The sequence below is a fragment of the Hippocampus bargibanti genome, linkage group LG16, assembly GCF_051943395.1.
Source record: "Hippocampus bargibanti isolate YZ-2025 linkage group LG16, ASM5194339v1, whole genome shotgun sequence".
Taxonomy (NCBI): domain Eukaryota; kingdom Metazoa; phylum Chordata; class Actinopteri; order Syngnathiformes; family Syngnathidae; genus Hippocampus; species Hippocampus bargibanti.
The window spans coordinates 17968428-17982082 of record NC_142749.1 but is presented as its reverse complement, the minus strand read 5'-3'; the positions used below and the strand labels follow the sequence as shown (position 1 = coordinate 17982082).

The 13655-nt window shown below is 39.0% G+C and overlaps 1 protein-coding gene across 1 annotated transcript in view; it reads right to left on the bottom strand.

Annotated features, from left to right (window-relative positions):
• The window catches only part of tmem132e (transmembrane protein 132E), a 119805-nt gene extending 108548 nt beyond the window's left edge, over positions 1-11257 (bottom strand). The window contains exon 1 of the mRNA XM_089017386.1: positions 10431-11257. Coding sequence (XP_088873512.1) covers positions 10431-10497 — 67 coding nt within the window. The 5' untranslated portion in view covers positions 10498-11257. The remainder of the gene's footprint in view (positions 1-10430) is intronic.
• Between the last annotated feature and the right edge of the window lie 2398 nt (positions 11258-13655).

Sequence of the window (13655 nt, the reverse complement as noted above, 5' to 3'; positions counted from 1 at the left end):
AGCAATAAACACTTGATAAGGAACGTAGGCTTCTTCGTCCACCATCTTGAGGAATGATTCCTTGTAAGCTTTGGCAGATTTATCGTCAGAACTGGCTGACGACGATTGCTCGATTAGCTCCTTGCGCTAACTGCTAGCTCACTATTTCCAATTCTGACAGCAATTGTTTTCATAGGAAGCAATGCTCAGGCATTAAAAGTCTTCAATTACGGCACAAAAACAAAATGGCGCAAGTATTCTTTTTTTTTTATTTAAGGACTTCAGGCTAGGGGTAAGTTAGCGTCGCTAAGTGTCCAATAGCGCAAGTAATATTAATAAATAAATGTCTGTACTTCAAAAATTTTTGGTTGAGTGACGACGACAGCGAGCGCTACACAGACGAAGCACAAAATAACTAAGCCGACGCTAATATGAACCAAAACAATGTTGGCTACTCAATTAGCTTCTCGCGCGAACTGCTAGCTTGCCATTTCCAATTCCGGTGCTTTTGACAACAATGTGTTCGCAGTAGGTATCGGAGGGGGGGGGGGGGGGGGGGTTGTTAACAGACTGGCCGACGACAACGCGCTAATTAATTAGCAAACACCGGATAGCGCAGCGGGTAGTGGGGAGGGGGAGGGGGGGTGGCAGGTCTCGCCACATGAGCCCAAACACAACATGCTGCCAATCGACGGGTGTCGAGGCTTTCAAATGCGATAAATAAATAAATAAATAAATGATATATCATATTGATTGAAAACAATACTTGTCATTAAAAAAACATGGAAAAAAAAGGCAAATGTTGCCCCCTGGTGGAAGGGAAAAACATGTACAGGGAATAGAAATTTGAAGAAGGTCAGATAGATATTTTCATTCATTGATGACCACAAGTTAGCGTAGCTTAGCTAAGCACTGCATCATTTTTTTTTTTTTTTGCTTCTGCTGCAACCAACTGGCTGCAAAAATAAAATAAAATATGAAAAATAAAAATGAGGGGAGGGGGGGGGGGGGGGGTGGGGGGGTCGTTGAAGTGAAGAGAACATTTGCGGCGTTGGTTCCTCACGCTCGTGCAGATTGTCCCTCGGCCCGCAATCATCGGCATGAAAGATGCATGACGTACGAGCAGATGCAGCGACAAGCGGCGCACTGCCCCTCCCCTCCCCTTCTCTACACTCCGCCCCCCCCGAGGCCAATCAGACGCAATTTGGAAATGTGACGTGCGTGCCGCAGACGGCGGGGTCACGGAAAACGTGACGTGGGGTCGACCGCCCGCACACCCGCCCCTCAACCTCAACCTCAAACCGTGGGAATGAATGCTTTGCCTTGGTAGTCATCGGGGAGAAGGAAGAGTTGGGGGAGGGGGGGTTAGGGGAATTGCGTTTTTAGCCACGCGGGGTTTCGAGTTTGTTTTTGTTGCTTGTTTTTGCCATTTTGATAATGACACTTCTTTTGTTGGTTTTTTTTATCAAGATGATTGAGCAAAAGGAGCTCTTCATTTCACTTCAACCTCTAATTTTTGCCATTTTTTTCCTCCTAAATTTCGATAATCCTTTTTTTTGTTTTTTTTCCTAGCATGATTGAGCAACAGGAGCTCTTCACTTCACTTCAACCGCTTGTTTTTGCCTTTTTTTCCTCCTAAATGTTGATATCAACTCTTTTTTAACATGATTGAGCAAAAGGAGCTCTTCACTTCACTCCAACCTCTTGTTTTTGCCTCTTTTCCTCCTGAATTTCGATAACAACCCTGTTTTGGTTGTTGTTTTTTTATTAACATGGTTGAGCAAAAGGAGCTCTTCACTTCACTTCAACCCTTTTTTTGGTTGTTGTTATATAACATGATTGAGCAAAGGAGCTCTTCACTTCACTTCAACCTATAGTTTTTGCCATTTTTTTCCTCCTAAATTTTGATAACTACGATTTTTTGGTTTTAACATGATTAAGCAAAAGGAGCTCTATACTTCACTTCTACCTCTTGTTTTTGCCATTTTTTCTCTCCCAAATTTTGATAACGGCCCTTTTTTTTGGTTGTTTTTCATTTTTAACATGATTGAGTAAAAGGAGCTCTTCACTTCACTTCAACCTCTTGTTTTGCCATTTTTTTCCCTCCTAAATTTTGATAACAACTCTGTTGTTTTTATTTACTAGCATGATTGAGCAAAAGGAGCTCTTCACTTTACTTCAACGTCTTGTTTTTGCCTTTTTTTACATACAAATGCAAATAAACAAATGAATACACAAACCTCGCAAATAAAATAAATAAATAAGAAGAAATAAATGAATGTGCAATAAATAAATAATAAATATGGAGTAGAAAGCGGCAATTCTTGGCGTAAGCAGTAGAGGGAGCTCTTCTAGAACACTTTGAAATCAACCTTTTCGAAAAGCGTCGTTATGCAAATGGCATTTTTTTTTACCCCCCCCCCCCCCCCCCCCCCCCCCCCTTTAGTAATTAATCAGGCTGAAACAGAAGTCGGCGCGGCGTACGCGACTTGAAAGGAGAAATAAGACTTCCTTCTCCCAAAGGCAGAAAAGCAAGTCTAATCTATCTGCGCTAGCTTGATAGGCTTTTAATCAATGGCCGCGACTGTGATGACTTGGCCCGGAAGCTGAAATTTGCGCTCTCCAAAACTAATGTTGCCATCTGCGCCACGGCCTTCTCCAACAAACACTCGGTTGGGGGTTCTCGTCATCTTTTGTTTTTATTTTTATTTTTATTTTTTGGGGGAGGTCACGCCGCTGTATATTTATGTAAATATGTCCATTTTTGGCTTGGACTTCCTTGAAATTCCGTCAATTCGGAAAACCGGGCGGATAACGAAGCCTACGTTGGCGAGAAAAAGCCAAAGGGGAAGGGTTAGCACGGCGGTCGGTAACACGCGGCTCCAGAGCCGCAGCGCCGCCTAGTGGCCCCTTGGGATTTTTTTTTATGTTTGAAATGGACAAACATGGAGGGTTAAAAACTTAATCAATCAATTAATATTTGAAAATATTCCGAATATTGTTCCTTGTACAGAAACTCTTTAAAATATATATAAATATTGAAAATATATAGTAAAAACATATATTTTTTAATATATATCTATAAATATTTTTGTAATATATCTAGATATGTATTTCATATATAAATGTAGATATATTTTCATATATAAAGATATTTATTTCACATAGAAATATATATAAATATATATTTTCATTTTCATATATATATATTTTTTTCAGATATGAATACATATTTTTTACATATATATAGATATATTTTCAGATATAAATAGATATTTCTTTCATATAGAAATATAGATATATTTTTAATTTTCATATATAAATATATATTTATATATATTTAATATTTAAATATATATTTTTCATATATAAATAGATATATTTTTCATATATAGATATATTTTACATGTATAAATTTAGATTTTTTTCATATATAAATATATATGTATTTTTCATATGTAAATATATATCTATATTTTTATCGGACATAAATATAGATATCTTTTTCAGATATAAATATAGATATTTGTCACATATAAATAGATGTTTTTCATATATAGATATTTCTTTCATATATAAATAGATATTTGTCCTTTATAAATATAAATCTTTTTTTATTTATGAATATAGATATTTTTAAAATTTATAAACATAGATATTTTGTAAATGTATAAATATCGATATTTTTTCATATATAAATATAGATATTTTTTACATTTGGAAATATAGACATTTTTTAAATTTATATGGATATTTTTTAAATTTATAAATATTTTTTCCTGTATAAATAGATATTTTTTAAATGTATAAATATAGATCTTTTTTTAAATTATATGAAAACAATATAAATATCTATATTTATAAATTAAAAAAATATCTATATATATATGAAAAAAAATCTATTTATATAGGAAAAATATATCTATATTTATATAACAATTGCATTCAGGAATATTTTTCAATGTTGTAAAACTATGTCAAATAAATACGACATTTCAAAGGAAAATTTGCCTCCTAGCCTGCGACGCCGCATGAAAACTCCCGCTAATGCCAATTGCCGAAAAGACACTGGAACAAAAGACACCACGCAGAAAAGCTAGCATAGCGTAGCGTTAACAACAACAGGAGTGCCTAATGTCATCTGGAACGGCGAATTCCACCAAACTGTGCGGGATTCCTTTTCTCTCCAATCCACCGCGGCCTCATAAAATAAAAGAATCGATTGAAACGGGCTCCAGGGGGAAGAGAAAGGACATTTTCATAGAGTGAGCAAGCACTGGTAAAAACGTCGCTGCTAGCTAAGTCGCGCTGGAAAATTGGACTCGTATTACAAGTGGAATGAGCACCCCAACATTCTTTTTATTTTACAAACCTACCCGTAGTCGTTTTATGAAGCACCTGCATTCTCGCGGATGCCGAACAATTGCTTTCAAAACGGGTTAGCGGATTTTAATTGTGCGGGTGGTGGCGGGGGGGGGGGGGGGGGGGTGAGTGTGTGAAAGGGTGGGCGTGAATTAATTACAGTGAATGATTTTAAGATGAATTTCCGTTTGACACACTTTGGGTGATATCCTCAAAATCAATAGATTGTTGATAGAAGCAGGATGTAACCAAAAAACAAAATGGCGGTGGTCAGTGGGGGGGGGGGGGGGTTTTGTCATTTACAAACTTATCCAGCAAAAGTCATTTTATTTTTTATTTTGTCGGAACTTCGGAGTTGTTGGTAGGTTATCTGAGAGACTTTCCTTAACCTGGACCCTTCAAAATAAAAGCGTATTTTTGCTAATTTGCTATTTTAATAGCAAGGTATGAACCTAATCCTCAATCCCGGAGGTTAGAGGAAGGTCATTTCATGGTTGGAGATTTAAAAAAAAGCGATTTCCGAGCTGAATGGTCGCCAATCATCAGGAACTCAAAGTGTCATTTCTCATGGCGGTTTTCTTGCCAGGCTTTGAAATAAAGTTCCCCATTGTCGACGACACAAGAAAGACGCTTTGAATTAAACATGACAAGACTAGAAGCACAAATGGAGGTTGTGGGGGGTGGGGGAGGGTGGCCTGGTGCCTGGTTTTGTCATTTTGTACAAAACACGCTTGCTAGAAGTTGGACCAGTCAGGAGCAGTCGATTTGGGGGAGGGGGGGGGGGTCTGACGGGGAGCTTTTGTTTCTGCATTTCAAAATCAATCCGAGTAAGACTGGAAATGTAATTTCAGGGGATGGGTCGCATTGCCGGCTGTATAACTTAGCCGCTTCCATTTTTTTGCGCCAATTTATCAATAACAACAAACTAAAAACGACTCAAATGGCCGATTTGAGTCCTGCCGATCATCTAGCCATCGCGAATGTCGCCGGTGCTACTTGGAGAAGCCCCTCCTAGCGCGCACCTGTGTAGTTTTACGGCTTATTTAGTTGAAAATCCTGTTTTATGGGGACCTGGGAGCGGATTATTCTCATTTTAATGGTTTCCGATGGGAAATTAATGTTTGGGATACACACTTTTCGCCTTACACACTCTGTCTGGGAACCAATTAAGTTCGTAAGCCAAGGTATCACTATATATGTACATATCTGTATATCTATATCAACCAATATGTATTTATTGCATTTGATATTGGACAGCCACCCTCATTTCAAGCTCCTATAACTCTAGACTGTAGCGATCTATTAGCTAGCTATCTAGCTATTTGAGTAACTTCCGCGGTGAGTGAACGCTGGCGCGTGTGGCTGCCGCTGCTCACCCACAGGAAAAAAACTGATCCTGTGACTGTAAAGTGACCTTGAGAGGTTTGAAAGGCGCTGAGAAATGAAATGTATTATTATTGTTATTATTATTGACCGTTTGCCACCTCACAAAGCGGTCAAAGGTCATGCGCAACCACTATCCGACCTATGAACGTTGCCGCTAACGATTTCCGCGGCGACCATTTTGTGCTTAGCGTGACCAAAAAAAACAACAACAAAAAAGTAGTGGAAGGACGACACCCCCCCCCCCCTTCCCCCTCGGTGTGACGGCCATTTTTGCAAATGGATATTTAATGATAGCTTTGGACGTTTGCCCATTGAAAAAAAATAAATATAAATACTTTGTATCCACCCACCAACTTCAGACTGGCTTTCGCCGTTTATTCATGTGTTTCATTTCTAGGGGTGGTGGGGGGGGGGGGCTAGTAGCCTGCAAGCTAGTATAGAAAAATACATTTCAAAGCAAGGCAAAGCTTGGCTATTGAAAATGTGCCCCGGATGCGCAAGTCAGCGGGTCGACTACTTCAAGGGGGAAATGTATTACAATATTTGGCGGGGGGGGGGGGGGGGGGGGGGGGGGGGGGTTGGGTCAAGGGGCCCAAAAACATTTATTCATTGATGTATTTGTTTTTTTTTCATGTATTTATTATGTCAGAAACAGAAAGGCTTTAGCTTATTTTTATTTTGGATTGTATGAGCTGATTTATTGATTTGATGGTTTTGTTTCTTTTTTTTTGGTTCATTTATTTATTTATTTGTTTGTTCATGTATTTGTTCACTTGTTTATTTATTTATTTATTTAATTTCTGTATGTATTTATTTGTGCATTCATTTATTTATTTGTTCATGTATTTTCTTATTTATTTATTATGTATTTATTTATATTTGTTTATTGTTGTTTATTGTTGTTGTTGTTATTTAAGTTTGTTTATTCATTTATGCATTTATTCATGTATTGTTTATTTTGTAATTTATTTTTGGGTTTATTATTTCATTTCTTTGTTTGTTCAAGTATTCATTTATTCATTGATTCATGTATTCATTTATCCATCTATTTATTTATTTATTTATTTATTCATTCATTCATGACATTTGCTTACTTATTTATTAGGTATTTATTTATGTTTTTTATTTTTGTTTATTTGTGCATTTATTTATTTGTTTGTTCATGTATTTGCTTATTTATTTATTATGTATTTATTGATGTATTTATTGTTTTGTTAATGTATATATTTATTTATGTTTGTTTATTCATTTATGCATTTATTCATTTATTGTTTATTTTTTTATTTATTTTTGGGTTTATTATTTCATTTCTTTGTTTGTTCAAGTATTCATTTATTCATGTATTCATTTATTTATTTATTTATTTATTTATTTATTTATTTATTCTTTCATTCATTGTTTATTTTTTAATGTTATTTTTCGGTTTATTTTTTTCATTTATTTTCTTTATTTACTTGTTCATTTATTTGATTATTTAGTTTTTCATTCGTTTATCTATTATTTATTTATTTATTTATTTATTTATTTATTTTACTTGGTTTATTGTCATCCACGTTTCTGATTTTGTTATGCAATGATCCGAGACGGTGAAATAATTTAATGTAAATGACGTCAAATCAAAATGACGCAAACGTGTGCGTTTTCAAAGCGTCAAGCGACGACGTGACCCCTTTTCAAATATGTATTCCGTCCGCGACACTTGGAGGAATTAAAAAAGGGGGGCCGGAGGGGGGGCACCTTCAGTTTAACCTTTTCCACACACGCGTGTGCGCCAGGAGCGATAACTTATTTAACGTACTGATGTATGGGACTTGTCGTGATACGGCAACGGCGCAATTACACATCCCGCCGTTATGTCGGCGTAACCACTGAAGGGGGGGGGGGGTGGAGGTAGGTAGGGGGGCTGACAGAGTTGCCCTTGAAGGGCCCACTTGTCATGAAGAAAGGACAACTGATTGCACAATTGGGGGATGTCAAAACAAGTCAACTGCAAGAGAAAAAAACAGTGGAGTTGGATTTTCAGACATTTTTGGTTGTTGTCGTTGGAATTCAATTACCAAATGTTGACAAAGTGACAGAAACACGATGGATTCACAGCACAACAGTCCAGCACACTCGATTCCCGACTCCCGATTCCTGACCCCCGATTCCCGATCCCGGACTCTCGATTCCCAGACTCTCGATACCCGACTCTCGATACCCGACTCTCGATACCCGACTCTCGATACCGGACTCCCGACTCCGGATTCACGACTCCAGATTCACGACTCCAGATTCACGACTCCAGATTCACGACTCCAGATTCACGACTCCGGATTCACGACTCCGGATTCACGACTCCGGATTCACGACTCTCAATCCCCGACTCTCGATCCCCGACTCTCGATCCCCGACTCTCGATCCCCGACTCTCGATCCCCGACTCTCGATCCCCGACTCTCAATCCCCGACTCTCAATCCCCGACTCTCAATCCCCGACTCTGACGTGCTTCAATTTTCCATGCCGAAGCGGCACTTTCAGGGGGCGTCTCTCAAAACGCAATTGATCTAAGTATGCGACAAAAGCATCTTTTCGATACCCGACTCTTTAGAATTGCAGGCAAAAACAGGTAGAATTAGCGCTTGTGGCATTGAGGCGTCTCAAGAACAAGTCAGCCTTCGAGGCCACTTCAGCGACGTACGCAAGACACCGTTTTAAGGTACCGACGACTTGTAGAGCCTTCCATTGGCTAGCCACCGCGACTTCTGTGAAAATAAATCTGCCGCAGCAGTTTCGCACATCAGAAAGAAGACAAAATGGAGGGAGAGGGTGCTTTCCTCGCCCACACGCGAGCGAGGGCATGACACTATCTTAATGTCACTTATTGATTTTTCACTTCTTATGAGCAGCAGTGTATTCACAGGCTGCTTTTAGCGCAAACGTTGATTTATTTTTTTTTTTCTTGCTCAGCAAGTTCCTCATTAGTCGGCGACCTTTTGACAGCTCTTTTTGTTTCGGTTAACTCCCATGGAAAGCTTCCAAAAATTCTCTTTTTTTTCACTAAGCTATTTGCATGGTCGCGTTTTATCGACTGTTCTTGTAAATGAACATTTAAAAAATATGAATAATAAGCGATTGATGCGCAGAAGAAACTGGGAAGCAGTTGGACGCTAGCCAGAAGCGTGAGGACGTTGATGGAAGGTGGCGCTAACAACATAGACAAAGTTGGCCTGATCGGCGTACGCGTAGGCAGTAAAACAGAGGCTGTTCAATTTTTGGGTTTTTTTTTAGTGCACACGTAGGCGTTTCTTTTATACGGTCATAAAATGGAGGCAAGAAAATGAGTAAGACAGAGAGACGATTGTGAAGCCATCCCCTGCGTTATTATGCGGTTGATTATACGCTGCGAGGCAGGGGGTCTCGGCGGCTTAGGTGCTACAACTAGCCGTCGGTAGAAAAACCTGAAAAGCTTTTCTTTTGTAATCAAGCGCATTTGACGCACGGTTGGCTGGAAACGCTTGACTCGCTAATTGAGGTTTACTGTAAAATTGATGCAAAGCAAATATAGCTAGCGTGTGTGGCTGCCGCTGCTCACCCGCAGAAAGAAATATCCTGTGACTGTAAAGTGTCCTTGAGAGTTTTGAAAGGCGCTTAGAAATGAAATGTATTATTATTAATATTATTATAGACATGGACTGATATCAGGTGCAGGTAACATCCGAGTTACGACCGGGTTCCGTACTGACAAAACGGTCGTAAGTCCAACGGTCGTAAATCCAAATCCATTCAAAATGGCCGACGTGACGTTTACACGACAGGATAGTATACGATGTCAATCTGTTGTTTTTAAGCAACATTTTCTATTCAATACTAGTATATACCAAACTGTTTACAGTACATTTATACATTTGATAACTTTTAATGTCATTTTTATCATTTTATATTTCATATAGTTGATTTTTATGACTGTACCTGCAATGTATACAAAACTGTTTACTGTACAGTTCATTTCTAAATGTTATACTTCGCCTGTTCTCCCTGCTAACGGCCAGAAGAGGTCGCCCGACACGCACGCTCGGACGCAGGACGGACGCCGAAGGACAAAAAAGCAGTGTACAGTACTAGCGGAGATAGTGCCGATATGGAATCTGCACTGTATAACTACTGTATTGAGTGTAGTTACGCAGTAGATTGTTGGTCAAAATTGTAGTACGCGTTGCCGGCTGCTTGCGCCTTGCGGCGCCAGGTGTAGAAGCGCCTGCCTGAGGGGAGTCGCTGGAAAAGGTGGTGGGCAGGGTGCGGAGGGTCTAGTCGGATTTTCCGCACCCTTGTTTGGATTTGCCATTTTTACTATGTTTTTTTTAATTAATTTCATGATTTAAGATGTTTTTTTGCGCATCCACGTGTGTATATGGGACAGACAAGTAGGATTATCTCTTGTATAAGAGGAGCCGCCAAGACGGCGATCTTATTAGAATGATACATTTGTGACATAACTGCTGTTTTCATCCCTTTATCCATCGGATTCGTTTTGTGTCATCGAATCCCCCCCCCCCTCCCCAAATAAACAAAAAGTGTGACAGCATATGCAACGGAAGTGACCAATGGGAGAAACAGTGATTTACAGTTGCACAAATTTGACACAATCGTTCTTCTATGGAACACAATTGCGATTGGAAGTGGTTAGGGAGGTGGTTTGGGGGGGGGGGGGGTTATCGACTCACCATATGAAAGAACCTCCATCACGGCGTAGATAAAGAAGGTCCGTGTGCAATCCCGTCCACGTGACATGGCAGAATCCCCCAGCAGGTGGAACGATTTAATCCCAGAATGAGATCTCCTCTCTCAGGTGGATCGATTGCTTTCGCCTTGCTTGATTGGTTCCTTGAGCGGCGAGCTGCGGCTGAGTGAAGCCCCGTCGATGCGCGTCCTCTCCCGGCCAAAAAAAGACAGTGTTTGCGCCTCTCCTTTGGAAGTTCCAAAACGACACCCCGAAAATCATAAAATCACGCCAAAAATGTCGTTTTCAGAGTCCAAAATTGCTTTTTTAAAACAAAACAATGGTGTTTTAAGAAGGTTTCTGGAGGGGGAAAGGAACACCGGGGGAATCCGCACCGTCGTGGCCGACCTGTCACTCACACTTCCCGGGCATCTTCCGAGGAACGACGCGGAACTGGAAGTGCATTTTTTTTTGGTTAGGAACAAAAATGCTAGGTTCGACTCGGTGGTTCGCCGGTTCGTTCGGTGTGTGGTTCGTTGTCCAATATAGAACCCAGTAAAGTCCAGTGAGTTTTCTTTCCTCCGGTTATTCCCGTTTTACTTTGGTGTCGTGGAACGGGCGGCGAGGTGCATCGTCGCGGTCAGTAGAGTACTTGCAACTCTCCGTGATTCTTCCATGGAACGAGCGGTTTTTGGGCTCATGTTCATCCGAACTTGTTGTTGTCGTCCGGTGAAGGGTGGTTTAACGTACGAGCGGAGTGATGAGCATTTTTCGCCGGTTCCGCCTCACGAAGTGCTTTCAAAGTGAACGTGCTCACCTTACTGACTAGAACGGCGAATGTGTTGGCAAGGCGGAGAAGTTAGACAACACACTTCCGGTGACTGATGTCAAAATAAAATTCGTCACGTCTTTGGTGGAGAGGTTACTCTTATTTAAAAAGCCGGAAGTTTGCTTGCCGGAATTGCCCATATTTGGCACGCTGCGCTTAGAGACCACCTCCACCCATTAAAAAATAAAATAATAATAATAATAGTAAATAATAACAAATAATAATAATAATAATACATTTCATTTCTAAGCGCCTTTCAAAACTCTCAAGGTCACTTTACAGTCACAGGATAAGTTTTTCTGTGGGTGAGTAGCGGCAACCACACGCGCCAGTGTTCACTCAACCCCGAAGTAACTCAAATAGATAGAAAGCTAGCTAGCTAATAGATAGCAAATAAATAGCTAAAACAATAATAATCATTCCAGGGGTGGCGGACAAGCTAGCGTTTTCTGATGTCCTGAATTGGATGAAGATGGTGAGATGTTATTGATAAACGGAGTATTGATTTGATGGAGACATGCCACTAATGCGTTTATTAATAGTTGCATTTCACTCCTCGAACTGCCAATATTACTTTACTTTTTTTTTTATACTTTTTTTTACCCCATTTTTTTTTTTCACTTTGAGTCAAACGACAGCGATTAAAGAGGTTAACGGTGAGGCTAATGGCTATCCGGTTTGTGATTTACAAGTGTAAAAATAAGTTAATGGCATCATAAAATGCCGCTACAGCGTGCGGGCGGGCAACTTTAATGACGGTGGCCTCTTGCTTAAGAGACTTGACTGAATTTTTCTACATCCATGCAAGTGGAGTCAAAGTTCAATGATTTTACAGCTCCCAAATGTCCATATTGTTGAGTTTTTGGATTGGATTAGCTTTCATTAGTCTCACAGTGGAGAAATGGACATTTCACAGCAGCAAAGTGATGAGAAGTAAGAGGAAAGGAAAGGAAGAAGTAGAAAAACAAAATATAGGAGCTGCTGGAAAGGCAGCCGCTCCTGCTGTGCCATTTTGAAGTCAAAACAACAAACTTTGTTTGTTTTTACTTTGATAATAAAGATAGTTATTCAAAATCCTCCTTTTTGTGATTTTTGAGCCATCTTGAAGTCAAAACAACAAACTAATGTTTGTTTTCACTTTGATAATAAAGATAGTTATTCAAAATCCTCCATTTGGTGATTTTTAAGCCATCTTGAAGTCAAAACAACAAACGTCACCGTTTGTTTTCCCTTTGATAATAAAGATAGTGATTCAAAATCCTCAATTTTGTGATTTTTGAGCCATCTTTTAGTCTAAGCAACAAACTTCAGTGTTTGTTTTCACTTTGATAATAAAGATAGTGATTCAAAATCCTCAATTTTGTGATTTTTGAGCCATCTTGAAGTCAAAACAACAAACTTAAGCGTTTGTCTTCACTTTGATAATAAAGATACAGTCATTCAAAATCCTCCATTTTGTGATTTTTGAGCCATTTTGAAGTCAAAACAAACAACGTCAATGTTTATTTTCACTTTGATAATAAAGATAGTGATTCATAATCCTCCGTTTTGTGATTTTTGAGCATTTTAAAACAACAGCTGCTTAGAAAATGCTGTACATGTGCAGGGAAGCTTTTTTTCCCCAGATTTTCTATCAACAAAGTACAACCATACACCACCATTTTAAAGTCACACAGTCAGATGTTATGTAAAAATAAGGTCCAGGTAATAAAGTACATGAACAACCGGCTAGGGATCAAAGAAATATTCATACACCCCCCCGTCCCCCCACACATGAAAGTGAAAGCCTTCTTCTCCATAGCCAACGTCATCTTGCTATTTCAGGGATTTTTCCGGCGATTTTTCCAAGTCTTGAATACAAAACGGCACATCAAAGAAGCGGCGCGTTGTGCACGACAAGGACAATGCGTCAGGGGGGTTAGTGTCCCCCTCCGTAACTCACTCGGCGGCGTGACAGGGGCTGCAGCATTACCTTGCCGCAGACAAACACACCCACATTTAATTCGTTTTTTGGATCAGAAGGAAGACAAAAAAAGGTTGCAAGAAGGCAGTGAGCATTTTGCCTGCTTGCATCATTCGGATTTGCTCTGTTTAGAGATAAAAATGACATTTTAGTGACTTTTTGTACCACCTGAAAGAATTTGCGGGTTAAAGGTTAATTTGAATTAGTTTAATTTTAATTAAAATATTTTTAAATGATATTTTGAAAACAAAATCATTCAATGTTAATTGTATTAATTTTTATTTATAGTGTTTACTTAAATCTAAATTTAAAGCATTTTCATTGTAATTTAAAAATATTTTTAAACCATAATTTTAGAAAATATATCATATTTGTATTTATATTGTTTACTTAAATCTTAATTTAAAGCACTTTAATTCGAATTAGAAATATTTTTA